General features: G+C 35.6%; 1 protein-coding gene across 1 annotated transcript; it reads right to left on the reverse strand.

The window, feature by feature from the left end:
- Nucleotides 1–165: 165 nt before the first annotated feature.
- LOC126798061 (DNA-directed RNA polymerase I subunit 1) lies at nucleotides 166–17,847 on the reverse strand. Its single transcript, XM_050524886.1, has 21 exons — nucleotides 17,757–17,847; nucleotides 17,467–17,642; nucleotides 16,946–17,105; nucleotides 16,524–16,808; nucleotides 15,385–15,624; nucleotides 15,073–15,243; nucleotides 12,589–12,748; nucleotides 9,062–9,249; nucleotides 8,284–8,538; nucleotides 7,107–7,195; nucleotides 6,847–6,994; nucleotides 6,519–6,737; nucleotides 5,679–6,047; nucleotides 5,447–5,591; nucleotides 5,058–5,269; nucleotides 4,553–4,755; nucleotides 3,437–3,635; nucleotides 3,139–3,341; nucleotides 2,163–2,300; nucleotides 1,190–1,976; nucleotides 166–940 (listed from the first exon to the last, which is right to left on the reverse strand). Exons 1-21 carry the CDS (start codon nucleotides 17,778–17,780, stop codon nucleotides 350–352), a joined length of 4,962 nt encoding a protein of 1,653 aa, XP_050380843.1. The 5' UTR covers nucleotides 17,781–17,847; the 3' UTR covers nucleotides 166–349.
- Nucleotides 17,848–21,092: the final 3,245 nt, after the last annotated feature.

A 21,092-nucleotide genomic window follows, 5' to 3' on the forward strand; every position in this document is an offset into this window, starting at 1 on the left:
AGTATTAGTTGACAGTGTTAGTTTGCGCGGCCGGAGCTTTTGTTCCAGGATATCAGCTGATTTAGTAGCTCAATTTATGTTCCACAATGTCACTCTATTTTCTTAGACGTGGCTTCTCCATCTGGAGATGCTTTGAGCTTTGATACTAATGCTGTCTAATTAATGAAACATTTTCATTCCCCGTAAAAACACTTTCTTTTCTTCGAGATGCTCAAAAAGATTACATCAGCTAACAAAGGTATTGGCCCGTTAGAAAACATAAATAACAAATACAAACTGAGAGCGTTGGCTCATCTTTTTCATACATCAAAATACCTCTCAATTTTCATCCATCGCATACTAACCACATCTAAATCTCAATCTTCTGCATCACATCAAACGAGCCAGTGCCCACTTTTACTGGCAGCCCAAGACATATCCTAGCAGATGGTGTTTCCAAGTCATCCGTCTCCCCATGGTATGCTGCTTCACGAATGAACTTGGAAGCCGTCTCAAATGACATTTTATTGATGGGCGATATAGACTCTGCTATACCCCCAAATCTGTTCATTGGACGGTAACCACCACTATAAGTCATGTAGTCAGCTATTAGCGAAAGGTGTCGGATATTGACAGATATCCCATAAACCTTGAAGACATTACTTATTTCTTTGATGATAGTTTCTCTGGCGGCTTCTACTCCATAGGTGGTCAGCATAGCATGAATGTTGTTGGAATATATATAGTTAACATCAAGATAATCATGCAGTTTCCATAGTGTAGGAAAATCCACGCCTGCTGTCTGCAAGGCTCGCATCTTCTTTTCTTCTTCTGTGGGATTTTTGGGATCCTCCCAGGAGCAGTAAACTTGATCTTCATTACCATAAATATCAATATCTTTGCAATCCAATATCTTGCCAGAGCTTTTGACACAAACATTTCGGGATGTCTTCCGAGCAATCTACAGATAATATACATATATAGATATATATCAATAGAGAAGTTACAAAGAAAGTCAGTGCCTCAGTGGCATAACTACACATGAATTGACAACAATTGTAAGTAATTTTTGGTTTTGTCATTGGCTTCTACGATGTCAATATATTTCCATGCTGGGAAATGCAATTTAGTGGACCAGGGTGCAGGTGTTAATCTGTGCAAGCTTTTGCTAGAAAATGGAGGGGAAGTTTTTATGAGAAAGGGGACATACCTGATCCAGAAGAATATGAGGTTCATTGGTAAATTTAAAATGGATCTCAAAGTGAAATCCCTTGGCTGACACAAAAGTTGCCCTGTCATACTCCTTTCTTACTAGTTTCGCTCTTGCCTTTTTTTTTATTTTATCCCTTGATTCGGTCTTTTTTCCTTTTGAGTGTGGCTTAGATGTGTCTCCCGTTAATGGCCTTTCATCCATTTCATCATTAGCATCAGAGATCCCCGACACACCATCGTTATCGACTTCAACGTCACTATCCCCCTTATCAATTTCGCTTTCTCCATCGGGATAATGAGCTTCAGTCACTTCTTCCTCACAGTCATCTTCATACTCCATCTCATCTGTACCCTGCCGCTTTTGTTTATGTGCATCCAACCCAAAGTCTTCAGCTCCTTCACCACTGTCATCTACATCGCCATCATCATCATCTCCTGCCTCATGCTGGGATATGTTACAAGAAACGTCTTCATCCGTCTCATTTGATGCCTTTGGCAGTGAATCAGCCTTTATATCTTTTATACCACTAATTTTGGATAGCAAAACCAAATGATTTTGTATGGCATCCTCCAAGGCCCTGACAAACTTAACCTCTAGGAGTTCCTCCCAGTCTTCTGAAAATTTCGAAAGATGTTGTGGTATATAGAGTATCATCTCAAGCTTATAAATACGGCAGGCCTTATGATCTTGATGTGTAAATGGTGTAATATTTACTTTCATGCTCTCAATTATGTCGGCCACAGTGATCCTCTTTAACCTATCAGCTATACTTTTAGCATCCTCCCTGCATATAGCAAAAAGATTGCAAATATCAGATTAAGATAGAGAACAGTACAGAACATTCCTCAATGGATAAAAAAAAATGGATTGGGGATACTTCAGCAATATCCAAAAGTTGAGTATAAAACTCCCATAAACTTTCCATGACGTGTAAAAAGAAAACTGGATATAGTTCACAACAAATACTCACGCTTTCTCCTTTATCAATGGACACGTCATAACTGGAGTCTTGATATCACTTGAAGCAGTCATCAAGATCTCTTGGAGCCGTGGAATTCCAAGAGTCACATTCATTTCACTTCGCCCAGCATTATGGAAGGTATTTAGACTGAAAAAATGGTAGCAGTGATCCTAAGCCCACAGATACTGAATACAAATACAATTATCACCTAAATAGAGAAATTGGCCAATTTTGATATTGCAGTATAGTAAACCAATACACATACTTGAAACCGATATCTAGCGCCCAATGTGCAGAATATACCAAAATCAATGATACCCACATCCATAAATAATCATGAATCATATACAGAAAATCTGGCTTTCATAATTAAAAAGGATATCTAGCTCTCGTGTGCACTGTGCAGAATATACCAAATCAATAATACTCATTTTCAAAACCTATCATATATCATATACAGATACCGTCACTTTTACTTGCATCGTATTAATGCGAGTACATCCAGTGGTAGAACAATCCACATCCAAAAAGACAGAACACCAAAAGCTAAATATACAACAAGCACACCACCACCAGCAAGTAAAAAAGAGTAGAACCGAGCAACCCTTAAAATTTGCAGAACTAAGTTGTATAAAAGGAGACAGATTGCACTTGATCGAAAAGTTTTTCCACCCAACCTGTAGGTTAAATTCTTGTATTTTACTGCATCCGAACTACCCACGAAACTTTTTAAACAAACAATTCCATAGAAATTTATAATTTCTTACTACTAACAACTCAAAAACCCTCTAAATTAGCCAAGCTTGTACTACTTCCGTACATGGCACCCACCAAAACTAAAGTATGGGCAATACAGAAAGACAGGAAACATGCTTCTACCCTATGTTCAACGAATGCATCAGTGTGGAGAACAAAAGACATTAGGACTTCTCAAGGGCAACTTCAAATAGTGTAGCAAAGGAACAAAAATAGAAAGAAAATTTACGTCATCTGTGTAGATGGTTCTCCTACAGACTGACCAGCAAGAACACCAACTGGTTCTCCTGGTTGTGCAAGACTGCTGAGATATTTGTGCTCCATTAACTTTATGTTGAGGCCTGCTCTTTTTTTATAGGCAGGAGGCAACTCTTCAATAAAGGGGTATTCACCGATTTGATGACCAACTCTCTCGTCAAACATTTCTTTATTCTGAAAAAAATGTAACATCACAAAACAAATGAATAACTTGAAAATGACTGCGAAATTTCGGATTCCGATTCAGAAAATTAGGAACAAGTACTTACATTTGCCAATTTTTCAAATTTTTTGATAAAGCTTGTCAAATGGACATCAATACCATCCTCCCCATAACGGAATTGAACAATTGAACCATCCGCATCACGGACAGTATAATCATAAGAAACCTTAAGGCATTCGAGATTTTTAATAAGGCATCTTTGCAAGTAGCCACTACGAGATGTTTTGACAGCTGTATCAACCAGCCTATGCAAAACAAGATAGTTGTTAATAAGATACATCAATCGAACAATAACCAGTGTTTTGACAGCTGTATTAACCAGCTAGAGAAAAGATAAAGAAAAGAAAAAGGTCATCAACTTATGTTCTTCTGGATATTGCTGAATAGAAAAGACCAACAACAAAGGCACCAAAAAGTCTTTCAACAAAACAATATCATCCTATAGTTTGAATATTTATAAAAGAGGCACAGCTCAAAAGCACGAAAATACTAGCTCGTGTAAAATACAAGGCATTGTAATTCTATGATGAAACCAAATTTAATAGTTAATCAGGATCGCTATTCAGATCTAAGAATCAACTGAAATTCCCTGAAAGGGGACATCAAGGTTGGGAAAAGCAGAAAATACAGAGCTCTATGCAACTTATCCATACCAACTAATACAAACTCAGCCCTTCTAATAATAAGAAAAGCACCCGTCACTTCAGAGATAACTTACTCCACTCCTCGACCTACTGATCGACATAATCACACACATAATTCAACTATCAACTACTAAGATAAACTTGTTGAACCTAAAACAAAATGTTAACGGCAGAACAGGGGAACTCAGTGCACTCGGTTACTATTTAATCTCTTTCTGCTATAAACAGTGAAGAGAAACGTGAGAACAATTAGCATGATACGCCAAATGGCATAAGCCCACTTGATGTATTTTTCATACAAACCCGAGGCGAGGGGCTGGTCACCTTTCTTCCCTTTTATATATCTAAGACTTTGACATTGCCAAAAGGATGCATCTTTCATGAGAAATGCAACTTAATTTGCCACGAAAGAAACACAACTTAGAAAGGCACAAACAAAACAGATGAAGTGGGCAATCAATATTAATATAGGTTACTTATGCCTCACAATTCAGAAAAAGGTTGAGAAAGAAAATTACCCTTCACGGCCAGCCATGCAGTGAAAATAATATTCCTGAGGATGAAGACCAGTTAGAAAGCGATCAATAATAAAACCTCCAGCTCGAGGTGACCAATCCCATGGAGGGAAGCATGGTAAGGTCTTTCCAGAAACCATTTGAGGGACTCGTTTTCCTTCTAGTTCTTGCTGACCCAAGTATGAAGCAATTTGTTGGAGATTTGCCTATAAAATAGAAGTAATCATTGGTTAAATACTATCTAAAGAGGTAAATAAAACATAGCTTACATAACAAAACTAAGGGTAAGATACCCCTGTGCTTTAATGCAAATTCAAAAGAGTTAATCAAAAAAAAAGTTAACAGACCAATACATGACCTATCATACACCTTGCTTCTTCTTCTAAATTGTAAGAAGCATCTATGTTTATTGTTTTCATATATGTGAAACTATATTTGAGGGGAAATATATAATGTCATATGGCACACGATTGGGAAAAGAACAAGGTTCCAAACGCCAAAAACTTACCACACCACCTTTAGCGCCAGAGCTTGTCATAAGATACATATAATTCTTAACTGATGGTTTTGATAACCCTTTCTTAAACAATTGTTTAAAGACATCAGATTTGGAGATTTTCTTATTAAGTTCACTCGTCATTTTCCTGTCCAACATTTCCGATACAGATTCTCCATTGTTGCGTAAAAATTCTTCGATATCCGATCGCAGTATCAGTGGATCTGCAATTTCAACCACGATGTGATGCATGTCTATAAGTATCGACAGCTTTCCAAAGCAAATCAAGAACATTAAAATTGTAGCCAGCTTTTTGAAAAGATTAAAACTCTTTGTAACTATATTAATTAATGAGGAGTCAACTTTTAATTAAAAGGAAAAATAACTTTATAGACCAGTACCTTTCCTTTTACTTTGTCTGGCACCAATAAACTCACGGAATACTTTTTCACCAAGCTCTTCACAACTTTCAAGTTGTTCCTTCATTTTCTCGTCTTTGCTTTGTATTAGCAAAAGATCATCAACTCCACAAGTGAACCCATGCATCTGAATTGCAAGTTTACAAACCATACTGAAAAAAGTCTGAAATAAATAAACTTGAGAATAAAGGTTTCAATATCGAACTCAACTAACCTGTAAATAAACAGTATATAAACGGCTAAAAACAGAAAGCAATTTTCCTGCAGCTTCTGAACCATAGAATTCTTGCACATTATGGACCAAACCATAATCACCAAACTGATTTTTGTCAATCACGCCACGCACCAAGATGTTTCTATAGATTAACAATTTGCTCTCATCTGGCTCCTCTCTTTCCTTCAGATCATCATTACCAGCTTCTTCTTTTCTAGACTTCTTCTCTTTTGTTCGTCGACCTTTATCAGATTTATCTTCTTCTTCAAGAGTCTTACAGTTGAAAAACCCAGATGGAAGTTTTGCTTCCTTTTCAACAGTAAGTGGTGGAGATCCACTTGTAATATGATTTAGCAAGGTACTGATGACCTAGAGGGATGAAATAACTTGTGTTATATATATATGTGAAATAAGAACATCACATTACTATTCATCAACAATTTAACTGTAAAAACAAAGCAAGAAAACAATAATAACAAATAAGAAAAAGAAAAGGATATATCAAGAATCAGTCATGTTCGTCCACTTAATTGATTCTGTTCTTACTTGTGATCAACTGCGCTTCAATTTATGTCTAACGGCGGATAATTATAAGGCAGGTGGATTAATTTAGTTACTATACATTTAACATTGTAAGATTTAAAAGCAAGTGCAGTTGAACACAACTCTGAAAAAAATCAACTGAGTAGGTGAACAGGACTCGTATATAAAACGCACAAACTTTAATTTTCGGAAATAGCTATGGTTCAAGACATTCAGAAAGTTATGCAGATTTTCAGTAAGCAAAAAACAGTTACACTTTAAGTGTGCACTGACTTTTCTGAGCTAGCTAAGTCTAACCTGCTTTCCAGTCCACAGACGCACTGGTTTCCAAATTGCCGGAAGAAGGGCTTGCATTGCACCTTCAGAGTTGGATGATAGAACCTTTTGACCTGGTTTTCCAGAGAAAGTGTCCAAACCACATGCTGAAACAGAAGAACTATAAAGAAGCTGATTATATTCATCTGAGTGGAGAAAGGTATCTTTTTTTGTAAGGAGGACAGCACTTATAACATGGTCCTGAAATTTTCCAAACTCAATGTAGTTAGAAGCAGCAGTTGCAGAATATAATTAAAGACACAAGATATCCTCAGCGTGACATATAGACTAGTCCAATAACTGTCATAACCTGAATTAAGGCTCGAATTGGATCACCACTAGTGGGCTTTACGTATTGATTATTTGCGTTCACTAAATTGTAAGCTTCGGCTCGGGAAATTTCATCTTGTGGCAAATGAACGTTCATTTCATCCCCATCAAAATCAGCATTGTAAGTGCTGAAATCACAAGTGTTAATAAAATCAAAGATTTATGTAACTTCAAGACCTAAATTTCAATCAATTATTAATTATACATATTTTAGAAGTTATATGTAGTGAGAAAATAGACCTGCAATTTGCATAGTGCATGCGTAATGTTTTCTCCCCTGGCAATACACGAACTATATGAGCCATTATACTGGGTTTGTGAAGTGTAGGCTGTGAAATGAAAACATCAGATAGTTAACACTTGTACATAACAATACAAAATTCACATTATATCATTCTCTGAAAAGAAAAACAAATTATTGTAACAAATTATTTGAAGCAGAACACTGAAGCACTATACACAATGTGCTGCTGTAAGCGGTTCATGAAGTGCAATAGTGTGAAATTTAAACAAAAATTAATTTAATCAGTGAAGCACATACTGAACACCTAGTATAGCTAGGATAGAGAAATCAATCAAAAATAATTTTTGAAGAGGAAGAACTATTAATTTCAATAAGCTATTCAAAGTAAAAATTTAGCAAGTTTACCACATCATAGTAGTGACACCGTGATACTATTATAGATCTGTATTGAATCACTGCTGAAATGTATCTAATTTTTTCCATATGGACTTACTTATTGGGACCCAAAGTCAAACACACATAATATATAGATCATGTCGAAAAATTTTATTCAATTTGATAACCATTTGAGCTTTCACAGTTGTGATTTACAAAAACGGTTCTAGTTAAACAGATTCAGTTGGTTCATTGATTTAATAGAGTTTCCATACCTCAACGATAACCAAATTGGCTGAAATTTTGTATGGATGTCAAAAACATACATTCCTAACTACTGAATGGTGGAGATGTGAAAAAGTGACCTAAAAGTTAGTCAATTAAGAAAGTCCGCACTTGAAATTTCAAAGCAGGGGCTCTGCTCTAGAAGGGGAATATATATGTGTATATATATATATATATATATATAAGCCCCCTTTCGAACTCATTAAGAATTAACCAAACATCCACACTATTTTACAATGTTTCAGATCAACTCTTTGGCAACTTCAATATCAAACATACAAATAAATAAACCAAACAAATGCATGACATCCTTTTTTAATCGTATGTCCACAGGAACACTTACTAGATCAATTATCCTATAGTATGGTAATAAATAAAGCACTATCTTAGACTGTTAGACATGACCAATTATCCAATAGTATGGGAAATAGAGCACTAACTTTGACATGGACCAATTATCTACTACAATGGTTTAAACTTTCTACATATGAACACAAAATCACCGTGGCACACCTGGCGATTAACAAGAACAACGTCCCCATCTTCCATGTGACGACGTACAACTTTGTTTTCATACTCTGATCCCTTCCTGTGTTGCGTCCCTGCCCCTTCTGAAGAAGGTAGCTTTCTTGACAATTTAACGCGGTCCTCCCTCTGTTGTGGCAACTTCTTAGATGCTTTATCAATATAGTGTGTAGCTCCAGGATGTATTTCAGAACCATTGACAATAGCATTCCTCATCTTGAAAACATTCCATGGAGTAACTCCCTGCATTATGAGATACAAGCATAAAAAATAGAAGCATATAGAAGGGAAGATATGATTACCAAACATATATAAACACACACACAGGTCACCCTTCATATGCATAATTAGGACGGACTATTCAACATACTTATTTTTCTTTTCACCATGCATTTTTGTTGTCAAAGACAATTACAAACTAGGTACACAAACATAGAAAACACACCACCTTCAGACACAAAGATATGGCTGCAGAAATGGAAATGAAGTCTGGGAAGGGATTAAGCATAAAGTATGTTGTTGGATGATGAAGATAGAAAGTGTGGTATTGGATAAAGTTTAGTGGTACAAACATAAATGGAAAAAATTATGAGTAAGCACAAGGGAGGGAAATGGAGACTAAAGAATTTAAAACCAGTCAGCAGAAGGGAACAAATAAGGAAAAGAGAAAGATTAACAATTTCGATAATATTTTAGCGAAGAAGAATAACATAACTGCCAACATTGATGCTAATCTCAAGCCACCAGGCCAAATAGTCAACCATACCTCAGGATAAGTTAATGTTTTTGCAAAGATTGGAGGAACTCCAATCTCATTAACAGCTAAATAGGGGTCTGGGGAAATAACAGATCGGCATGCATGATTGACCCTCTTTCCCATCATTTTCTGGCGGAACACGCCTTCCTTCTTCTCCAGCAACTGGCATATTCCAGAAGCATCTGTTTTACCTTGACCTAGAATCAATTACGCAAAATGAAAGCTGAACCTTTTAAAAGAATAAAAGAACAGCTCGAGTACTACAATAAAAATAAAAATAATTAATCAATTACTTGTATTTCCAACGACAAAGAAGTGTATAAAAACAGAAACAAAAGCTTTGGAGATAAAGTCAGGTTTAACAAAATCCCTCAAGATGGATAATTCTAGTATCTGAATTAATTCGAACACCCGCTTATAAGTTTTTATCTTTTCTCTTACAAAACTATAGTCATAATTTAAGACCACCCTTTAATATTGTCTGCAAAAATGAATAAGTTGGCGAACATTTAGCTACACAACCGTGTCATACGAATGCATGAATGGTTTAGAAATGATTGTTAAATGTTAACGTTAGCCTCCAATTCAGTTAAGCTTCTTGTTTGGTTAATAATTAAAGTGTGAATCAAAAAATGGACGTTGTATCACTTGTATGGACCTGTCCACATCTATTTGGTCAAACAGTTTTTACACTCACCAGCTACTTTGAATACGGATAAGACAGATATACATATTAAAAGTAGCTGGTGAGTGTAAAAACAGTTTAGATTTTACATAGACACTTCAGTTTAGTAAAACCAACCTCTAAAGTACTGATATTTTAGATTGGTTAAGTGTTGCATGCTCGACAAGCTCGAACATTCTGACATACCCCCCCCCCCCCCTGGACTGGTATGTAAATTGGCTCAACAGATTCTTTATTTGGCATATTCGTGTATTGATTAGTTATAATTGAAATATGACTTGTTGGAGAAAGTGCGGCAAATAATATTTTCATTGTGCAAAATTTTTGCCATTGCTGTAAGTACAGTATCATCTCCTCTTTCATCTTTTTCTCTATTTTGGAGAATGTGATGGAGAACTTGGAGTGAAATGCATAATTTGTTGGAGATGCTCTGACAAGGACTGAAAAATCGAAAATATCGTCAAAATTTCGGCGATATTTTCGTTTTTCTCACATAACGATATTTCGTTCACATACCAACTCACTTTCGTCCGATATTTTCGAATAATTTCAAAAATATCGCAATATTTCCCGATATCTTGCATGGACCAACCTCACATCGCCACGTGTCGCCACCACCTTAAATTTAAGGAAAAATTGCCAAAATACACCCTGAACTTGGATCAAATTGTCAATTTACACCCCGAACTTGTAAATGCGAAAATTTGCCTCCTCAACTTGGCAAAAACTGCCGGTTTGCACCCTCACCATTAAATTTAATATTTTTCATCTAATTTGTGGTCACATGCCATTCACATGATGAACATTTTTTTCATTTAATATTTATTTCATTTTTTAATGATAAAAATGTATAAGAAATTTAAGTTTTGTACAATTATATTTGCTCATTCATTCACGTCACGATATTTATCTTTCTTAATAATTTTTTTTTTCAAAATAACGATACATAATTACTACTATAAGTGAAGAACTAAAACTAATTAATTATGTCTATAGTCTCTAGCAATCGTCAAGTTTACTTCCAAGGTTTTGTCATTTCAGAGGTTTGATTTTTTGTCTTGTGTCCTTACTTAATTAGCTGATGATGAATGTTAAGTATACTAGCGGGGAAAAAATATTAAGAAAAAAAAATCATGAAGTAAATGAGTGAACAAATATAATTGTACAAATATTAAATTCCTTGTGTTTTTTGTTATTAAAATGAAATATATATTAAATAACAAAAATATCCATTATTTGCATGACATGTGACAACAAATTGGATGAAAAATGTTAAATTTAACGGTGAGAGTGCAAATTGACAGTTTACTAAGTTGAGGAGGCAAATTTTCACATTTACAATGTTCGGGGTGTAAATTGACAATTTGAGTCAAGTTCATGGTGTATTTTAGCAATTTTACCTAAATTTAAACATGTTGAAGAGGAGATTCGAACCTCTGATCAACCCCTTACACATGCAGTGCCTTGGCCATCTCAACCAAGCCCATTTATTGTTATATTATGCATTGTTATAATATATGTATTTTCCTTAATTACTAGTCTTAGTTTATAAAAATGATTTACTAATCCCAACTGATTATACTACTTTTTTTTTCCTTCCTTTAATAATTTAATTATTCACTACAAGTCAATTGCTAGCTAATTTTAAAAAAAATTCCTTAACTTTGCTACACTGTAAATAGGTAAAAGATTGTTGCACCACTACTCTTTTCCTTTGTTCTTCTTGAATTCTTTTTTACCACTTACCTACTATCATATAGATTAATGATGAACTTATGGGGGAAATTTAGCAGTATATTATCTACTATATTCCTTTTCAAGTCAATTAGATGCTAAATTTTAAAGTCATTTTTTAAGAATTATCGATGATTGTTTCATCTCAAAGTACTACAACTCATTATAGACTAATAGTTATACATGATTTTTTTATTATAAAATATAGTAGATAATTGATCAAAGAAACATCTCTCAAAATTTCATTCAAAATTTCCATGGTTTTATTTAAATTTCCATCAAATTTCTCAATTTATTTTCAAGATCGATATTTCCCAAAATTTCCGTCGAAATTGCCATTTTTTTGACCCTCGATATTTCCGTTCTCGCCAATATTTTAGTCCTTGCTCTGAGCCCAGACTTGTACTCACTTTTGTGTCATGTTTTCATTGAAGTATTTCCAGATTGAGTATTTTAAGGCTTTCCTGATTTCCCTTTCAAAATCTAGGCTCCCATGGTGATTGGAGTAATCTTTCCTAGCTCTAAGTGTTTCTATATACTTAATTTCTGAGTTTAAATGACTTAGTGATGTGACCTGCACACACAAACAGAAGATACAATGTTCCCCTTTTAGGAGAGAGTTTTTGTTTTTCACTGGGATTCATGGTAGGGTGTTGATTACTAAAGGTAATTGAGTCAGCCAATACACTGACTAAAGGTTCCAATGGCACGAAATTTATGCCTGGCATATAACCGTAGCGAGCCATGTCAGCAGTTACTATCACGAGCTAGCCAGTTATTCTCAATGCTCTTATCTTGGTAACATAGAGGTTGATATTTGTTATTATTTTCTTATCTACATTTATGCTTTGACTGAAGATATATGCATAAAGATTTCCGGATCTCTCCTTATTCTACTTCTTCTACTCTCCTTTTTCTCTTTTAGTCTAGCTATTTCCCAGTGCTACATCAAGTAGATGGCTGTGAAGTCCTCAATTAGATGGGTGCACTCACCGCTTATTCTTCTAAAAATTAACCTTAGAGATAAAAAAATCTATAACAGAAATTGATATAAAGGGTAAATAAAGGTGACTATTAACCATACGAGGAAAAATATTAGAAACACATATTTACTCACCTGCAACAGTTTTGCTATCGAACATTATATTTATACAATCTTGAAGTTGTCTCCAACGGAGAATTGTCTGTGACAGGTTGTCATTACCAAGAGCATCTTTCAAGTATGTATTTTTCTCGATTACCTTACTCAACGAAACTGTTTGAGGGTGCTCCATCACCTATGAGAAACATCGAATAAAAAGACATTATTATCAGGATGGAATTAGAGAAGGTGGGACAAAAGATGATTTCACACCCTCTTTAGGTTGAACAAAAGATAAAAAAATTCACAGCATGTCAAACACGATGGAACCCCCACAAGATAAGTTTGATCAACATCAAGTAAAAATGCCATATCACTATTTGCAGTATTAGCTTACTAGTAGCCCACCAGGAGCTTAACATGTGGCAACTTAATAAGAGAAATATCATTCAAAACTCCCAAAAAAAAAACCAATTAAACAAGCAGCAGATTAACAGTTATCTCTACTCACCTATGTATATGGCAAACAAGAACATAGAGAACACAACACTCAAGTGTTGAAAACTCCCAAAGTAACAGAAGCATTCCTACTTAACAAAAAAAAAAGCAAGACCAAGAATGATTACCCTTAAGAGCAACAAAACAGAAATCAGTAATACAACTACATCTGAGAATAGCTCCACATTTTTTTTCATTTAACTGAACAAAATAACACAACCAAGACCCTGCACTACTCCACAAATGGTGGTTATCTTGCTCCAACCAGAACCCCTAATGGGCTGGTACTCAAAAGTGTAAAACACGCCTTCAGGAACTCCTATACCATCCCTGCATCTCTGAGTCGGAGGCTATAACTAAACAATTAACTAAAAAATTATATAAAATTTATCTGGCCCCATGCATGTCATACACCAGTTTGCGAACAAACATCAATCTGGTATTTTGCTCTTTGCATAAGCTGCAACTCAAGCTCTAACTTTGACCTGGGGAACAGTTTCCATTTATTCAGACCTTAGACAAGTAACATCTCCGAAAAGAATATGAACTGTGAATTCTAGGAAAATAAAAGTACTCAAATGGGGTTGCCCTTTTTTGGGATTTGGTTACAGAGGCTCAGAGGACCTAGGCAAAATGTAAACTAAATAAGAAGAGATCCAAATTGCCAAAAGTTCTAGCTCTTTTCATCCAGCAATTTCATCCAGCAATGCCTGAATAACATCAAAGGAGACTGACTCGTAAAATAGTACCCATAGTTTAAATACAATAAAAAATGTATCAAACTCCCCCAATCCTTCAACAGTTAACGTGATTCATCCGACTCAAATTCATTCCAATAAATTCTAAACTTAATTCCAACTCAACCTGATGTTTTAAATCTCAAATAAATCAGCAATTTCCAACTCATGGTCAATTGAATTTTCAAGAGTTTTGCTTTAACTCAGAAGTCCTCCCATAATCTCCCATTATTCCGTTCTTCTCATACATTTGTTGGGTTTTCCAGCCCATGTGTTTTTCCTAAGATAGTTTCTTAGAGTATGGTGTTCCGGTAAGGATAGAGAATCCTTATTGATGATGGTTTACTTGTAGAAAGAGGAGGCTTTATAGCCTACCACTATTAGGAATAAGATTCCTATTTGGTGAGGAAATATGTTTGTTGTCCTTATGGCTATATAAGGAGGGGTTATGCTCTAGGTTTAGGCATCACAGAGACAAAGAGCATAGTGTGTTCCATTCTCGGTTAGAGGGTGAGAGAGGGCAGAGAGGAGAAAGATAGGAAGAGAAGAGTCTTTGTCTTCTTAGTCTTTCTTGTGTACCCATTATTATCATAGTGGAAGTGTGTTTCTGTCCGGTGGATGTAGGCAAAGCTATTTGCTGAACCACCTTAAATCTGTGTTCTTGTGTTCTTTTCTTTGTGGTTGTTTCTCTTGGTTTGCTGTGCTTGTTCTCTTTCTCTGACTAACTTGTTGACCGATTCACTACAACATTATAGTTCCATAATATTTGAATACAACTGCTAAATGGGTTTGAGACACAAATCAACAGGTTAGAGATGCAATTATTCAATGAACTACGAGATAAGGTATTGCCTCAGAATGGTTCCATAATCCTAGTTTATGTATCATTATGGTGTCCTCAACTTACAAGATCCCATACAAATAAACAAGAAAATATTTGGTTCTGGAAACAAAATCCCCACTTACGAACAAGCTTGAGAAAAAAGTGACTCCCAGGAACAAACGAGTGTTGAACTTTGAGATTAGTAATTCCATCGAAGACACTAACCCACGAGACTACAAGTTCAGATAGATATATAGAAAGATAGAGAGACAGGGGTCTGGTTTGTCTCCCTCTAGACTATCCCCACTACCAAAGGACCTTACAATCACAAGGGTCCACAACCCAAAACATGAGAGATGTTTGTACATGGACGTATGTATATGTATATATACAATGAGAGAGAGCTAGAGACGGAGAGAGAGAGAGAGAGAGAGAGAGAGAGAGAGAGAGAAATTTACTTACAGAATCACCACTATGGGCTGCAGGACGAAATTTGATTGGTGGTACAAGAACAGTCTCTAAGAAAAACATAGAGTAACCTTCTTTTCTTTCAAAGCCTTGGCACTGAATATCACTGAGAAAAGAGCAGAGTCCGGCCTCATTTTTCCACAAACGCCTCATTATATCTTTAACCTGCAAGAAAAGAGAACATTATAAAGCACATCAAAATAGCAAATAGGCAAAGTTTTGAAGTTCCCCGCATGCATAGCCCACAGTCAACATTACAATCAAACACTTGTTACCATAATGTGCCCAAATTTGCAAGGAGCATACCTCAATTGGTAAAAGATCTCCGGAGAACTTCTTTTTCTGCTTAAAGAACTCATTGAGCACTTTGCCCTCTTGTCCTTTACTCTTCTTCGTTGCAGTATCTTGAGTCACAAGAGAGGATGCATAGGACATATCAGATTTGCCTGCATCAACATCGTCACCACAAGATTCACCTTCTTCTTGAACACTTAAGGAACCTACCAGACCTCTGATAACATTTTCTCTAGCATTGTTGGCTCCATTCTACAAACAGTAACCAATTAAAAAGAATGACTCAGAATGAAATCAGTAATTGACAAGCCTGAACCCAGTAATACAAACGAAAATATAGGATATAGACTAGTATGTGGTGTTGAAAGATTAGAAACAATACATATAGATAAACAATAGATATCTTCCTATCAAGTAAAGTGCAACTATAAAAAAAATTTAAAAAGTTATAGGATGAAAAAAGATTAGCTTTTCTCTCATGAACCAAAGAGCAAATCACCATATATCGGTTGTGCCAAGTATGAAAAAAATATAAATAATGTTCTCTAAATGTGAAAAAAATGTAGGAAGGAGAAACAGAGATAGAATGTTAAGAGGAATAATAACTCAGATTACTTCAGTCTTTTTCAGAAAATCGCGAAAAACTGGAATTTATTATCTTTCTTTCTTTTATCTTAAAACCATGGAAAGGAACCATAGAAAGGTAATAGGATTAATAACAACGTAATCTAAGAACTGTCAGAAAAAGAACAGTGAAAAGCTTGAATATTGTTTTTTCTGTCTTTACGTTGCTAGAGTACTTCTTCTATTTCTATCACATGAAGATTTTTGACCTCTACCCTCAGCCCTTCCCATCTGTCCCAAATGAGCAAAGACTAATGAACCGAGAAAATAGTTCCATGAGAGCATTACAACTGTAAGTGGCTGCTAGCTCTTTAACAACCATCCAAATCATGTCAACAAGATTGCTAACTGTATGTGACAATTGATTTGGAATCAGAAGAATAATCAAGCACTGAACACCCCCCCCCCCCCCGGCACACCCACCTTCACCCTACACCCACATGCACACAACATAAGCAAATAGGCAAATACTGACAGCAACATGACTCATTTGAACTCTTTAGAATGGCAAGGATGAAAGATCATACCATCTGTAACCAACCAAAAGTCGGTTTAATGATTTTAGGATTTTTAAATTTGCAATTGTTGCATTTTTGTTTTGTATCCAAAGAATCTTCCAAAATAGACATCGCCTCTGTGAACTGAAGAGATGTCCATCTTTCCTGCTTTGAATTCCCCTCTCTCTCAATATTATTTCCTTTGACGTCCTCCTCAAGATATGAGTATTCATTAGGTGTGTCAGAGTCTAATCTTTTCGCTCCAACAACGTCACCTTTCATCACGAGTTCCAGTTTGGAAACATATTTTTCAACCTTAAATCACCAAAACGAAAAACAGAAGAAGACAGAAATTAGGGCATCGACAGGAAGAGTCAAAGAATGAACTTGTTGAAACAACTCAGTGAGCCTATCAAAGCACTAGTTATACTTCCCCACCAAAGTTCACTTACCAGCTCTTTACTTGTTCGGAAACAGTAACAATTTAGGCAGGTTCTTTGTAGAAGTTTGTAAAGAACATTGAACAACAAGGGATTATAGACAAGCAAAACAATGTCAATGTGACCAAAATGACCCCGGCAGGTAAACGAACTATCACCACATGTTTTGCACCTGCACAAACAATACAGAACAAACTCCATCAACAATAAGGGGAGCAACTCGTAAGAGTGCACATTCGATAAACTCAATTGCCTGTCGGATCATGAATTCTCCTAACCCAATTCTGCCAGAATCCAACAACCAAATGGCTAATCAATTCAGCCAAAACAACATTCAACTATGCACATATCATTCAATCCAAAGTATACAATCAAATTAACAAAGCATGCATCAGAACCTAGTCACACCACTCATTTTCGACTACAAAAATGCGGATTTGAACTGTGCATTTGGAGCAATAAGCTAAAATAATCAAACGAAAATTCAAAAAGCGCAAAACATTGGGTGAACCAGAGTTGAGCAGTGAGATTACCGTTCGTTGCCTCTGTCGTCGAGAGGGCCCATTGCCGGATCGTAAAGGCCGCCGGGCACCGGCGTTCCCAATTCGTCGACCAAATCCCCTTTGGTAACCTTGACAACGCTCAGCCTCTGAGCCTCTTCGTTGGTATAGAACCTGAACGTGACTGACGTCACCGACTCCGTAGCAACCTGTCCGATCATCAACCAACACCAATCAATTGAAGCTCTCTGAGTAAGCTCAAGCCCAGAAACGGAGAAAGGGAAGAGAGAGAGAGAGAGAGAGAGAGAGAGAGAGAGACGTACCTCTAAGGCTTGAGCTGAGGCCATGGCGGCGGGAGGGGGAGATTGAAAGGTAAGAAGAAGAAGGGGCGGAGGGGTTTAAGAGAGGGTTTGGTTTTCTGTTGGAAAAGAAAGCATTGCAGGATTTGTTAAGGGTTGCCGCTAGTTCACCATACAAAGTAATTTATCTTCCAAATTTACCCCTACATTTCACATAATAAGCCTATACCTACAAATATGATAATAATATATTGGAAAGAAGAACATTACTGATCCATCCATCACATTCCGTCGAGTTGGTAAGAGCCTAGCTAGTAGAGAGGAGAGGTCCCGATGCCCTTTAATCCAAACACTTTGCACGTCACGCCCTTTAATCGGTATAGAACGATAATATGCTACCTGCAAAAGACTAATTTACTTGGATCCCTTTACCATGTTTATAATCTCATCAATTATAACAATCATTTCAATACACGCCTTTGATGTGCTTATAATTTTAATAATCTCAACAAACTAAACCATTCGAATACACGACGTTGGGTTACCACCCTTAGCTAGAGGCATATGTGGTGGGACCCAACACATCCATTAAACCACAATGTTGTTCACTATTCTCTTATTTCAATTACAATATAAGTGCAATAAATTTTAGGAAAATAAAAGAGATTCTCGTGTTTATTACCTGATAATCTTATCCTGGCAAATTGCTAAGTTGTTATCAAGTACATATAAAGAAATTTAAATTTAAAATATCCATTGTTCCACCTAAGCCTCTTGGTGTATGATTATATACACTTTAATGTTTGTCCTTTTTAATAGATATATAATCAACATGGACCAAAATATAATTACATTAAATAATTGTATCCCAAATAAGGGACTAATTATTGCACCCAACGCAAAATTACCATTTCATTGTTCCTCCTCAGATTTGTTTTTGAATATAAACAAGAATGAATGCTTGCTGGATTAGGATGCATTGAAAAATCGTAAACAAAGTTGATGGCAAAGTTCTAAGAATCTAAGATGAGCAAAACCACAATCGAGGTTTCTTGATAGCTTCTTGGAGATATTAGAACTTCTTTTTCTTGGCGGTGTCTACTGGTTGCGGTGAAGGTAAGTACATTCTCATCTTGTCTTAACTTTTTCTATTTTGTAGTCAACGTTTCTGTTGTGTGACCTTAAAATCTTGTAAACCAAATTTAGGTTTGGGAAGAACTTCAATTGACTCCTTTTTTTTATCTATTAGTATTTAATTACTTGATTTGTTGAATACGTGATGCCAACGCATTGATAATTTAACGAAATTACATAACGGCGACCCATGTGGGTTTCCTTATCTATTATATTTCGATACATGAATTTATTACACTAAAATTATAATTTAACATATTTTTATATTTGTTAAAAGACATTCATAGGTGTTGATGATTTTGAACTAGAATTTCGGGTTTAAAGTTTTGGGTTTATGATTTATTGTATTAGAGTGTAGGGTTTCTCCATGTAGATCAAGTTGACATGTGCAATTCAAATAATTAGCGTCCATAAAGCCTGTGTGAGAGGAATTTTTGTGTTCATGTACTTATTCATTGTCTTATTTACCATCTTATTTATAGTTTTAAATTTCGGTGATAAAGAATAAAAAATTAACGGAAGATCGAGAGACTTAATGCAATCCCAATGTATATGTAACAATTTTTTTTGTCATATATACAGTATATAGTCTAAGGACGTACTCTTAATTATATATCTAAGACTACATCGTTTGGTTCATCAAATTGGGCAGAAGAACACTATTTTTCATACGCATATTCACATGGAATAAAACGGCAAATCTTTCATTGAGTTTTTTTTTAAATCTTTTTATATTGTTACCAAGTTCATTGCATATTGTCCTTTTTTCATAAAAGTAGAAGGATTCATTGAATAAGAAGGATAATTATGAACTAAAATAGAATCATGGTTCAGTATCGTTATCAAACTACCACATTCATTTATATCAATATTGTGTAGATTTATAATGTTCAATAATCGTGGTGGTCGTGGTCGTGGTCGAGGTCGAGGCAAGAACAACAATAACGACGACAACAAGAATAACAAAGAAGACGTACAGTTTCTAGTCGATTATCTACCCCAAAATGTAATCCGAAAGCAAAGGACTACTACCCCGAAGAAAAACCTTGGTTTAGGGCAGGAAAGAGCATTTGATGGCATCACCGAACTGGAAAGAATTTACTTCATAGATGTAGAAGATGCAGATGATTTGCCTGAGAATTTTGAACTACTTCTTGGGCCAATTCCTAACTCGGTGGGCTTGTATACAGAGCCAATAGATGTGGCATGTCATCGATTTGACAAGGAAAGAAGAGCAAATGATGCTTCAAAAAGGAGCAGTACTAGTAGGAAGAAATATGATGGAGTGATATCTGCACCAAAGGTGATGGAGGTCATCTCCAACTCCAACTCCAACTCCAAAATGGCTACAAAAGTCAGTAATCACTCATCAATGGGTTCTTCTCATTTTCAGAATAATGGTACTGGTACTTCTTCTGGTGAAAGGATTCAAGAATCGAACTCCAACTCCAACGACACTAACCCTTGGGTTTTATTCGACATTCCAGAACCAATCCCATATAATCTTAGTCAAATCAGGATTGAAAAAAGTCTGTTTTCGGCAGGTATGATTAATCAAAGTCGTGTTGTGAATTTCTTTGCAGATCTTGACAGTGATTCAGATAATGAATAAATTGTAGTCCGGAGTTCGGCAGGATGCCAAAGTCATTTGTAACATATTTGTCATCAATAAAGCAATCATTTTCATGCAACCGATCGATACAAGTCACGTACTAGGAAGTGGTAAGTGGTAACTACTAATTATCAGGCCATGATGTTTTATAAAGCAGCTGGTGATTAAGGACTATTCAAGAAGTGTAGTAGCTGATAGAATCTCTATCCTCATGAACTTGATGCTCCTGAACTATGCTAAAGCCTGTAAATCCAAAATGTCAAAAAAGCAGTCAACATCTTTATGACAGAAGAAAAGTTCTTAGTACTTGCATATGAATCTAAAACCATACATAGTGCTATTTCATATCTCATAACCATATAGCTCAAACTTCTTTGGAAGACAAAATGCATATGGTTGAAAATTTTGAAATACAAGTTGCTGATTTTATCTTTACAAATTTTATACTTAACAATAGAGAATTATTTTGTGTAACATGTCCATTATAACCAAAACAAAATTTTCAAAATCAACAGTAAGGTTTATGAAACTAAAATTTTACAAATTCATTGAGAAAATCTTGGTTTTAGATTACTGTGAGCATATACAAAGAGATCAACTCATCAAACACCCCA

This window comes from Argentina anserina, chromosome 6, assembly GCF_933775445.1.
Source record: "Argentina anserina chromosome 6, drPotAnse1.1, whole genome shotgun sequence".
In the NCBI taxonomy this organism is placed as follows: domain Eukaryota; kingdom Viridiplantae; phylum Streptophyta; class Magnoliopsida; order Rosales; family Rosaceae; genus Argentina; species Argentina anserina.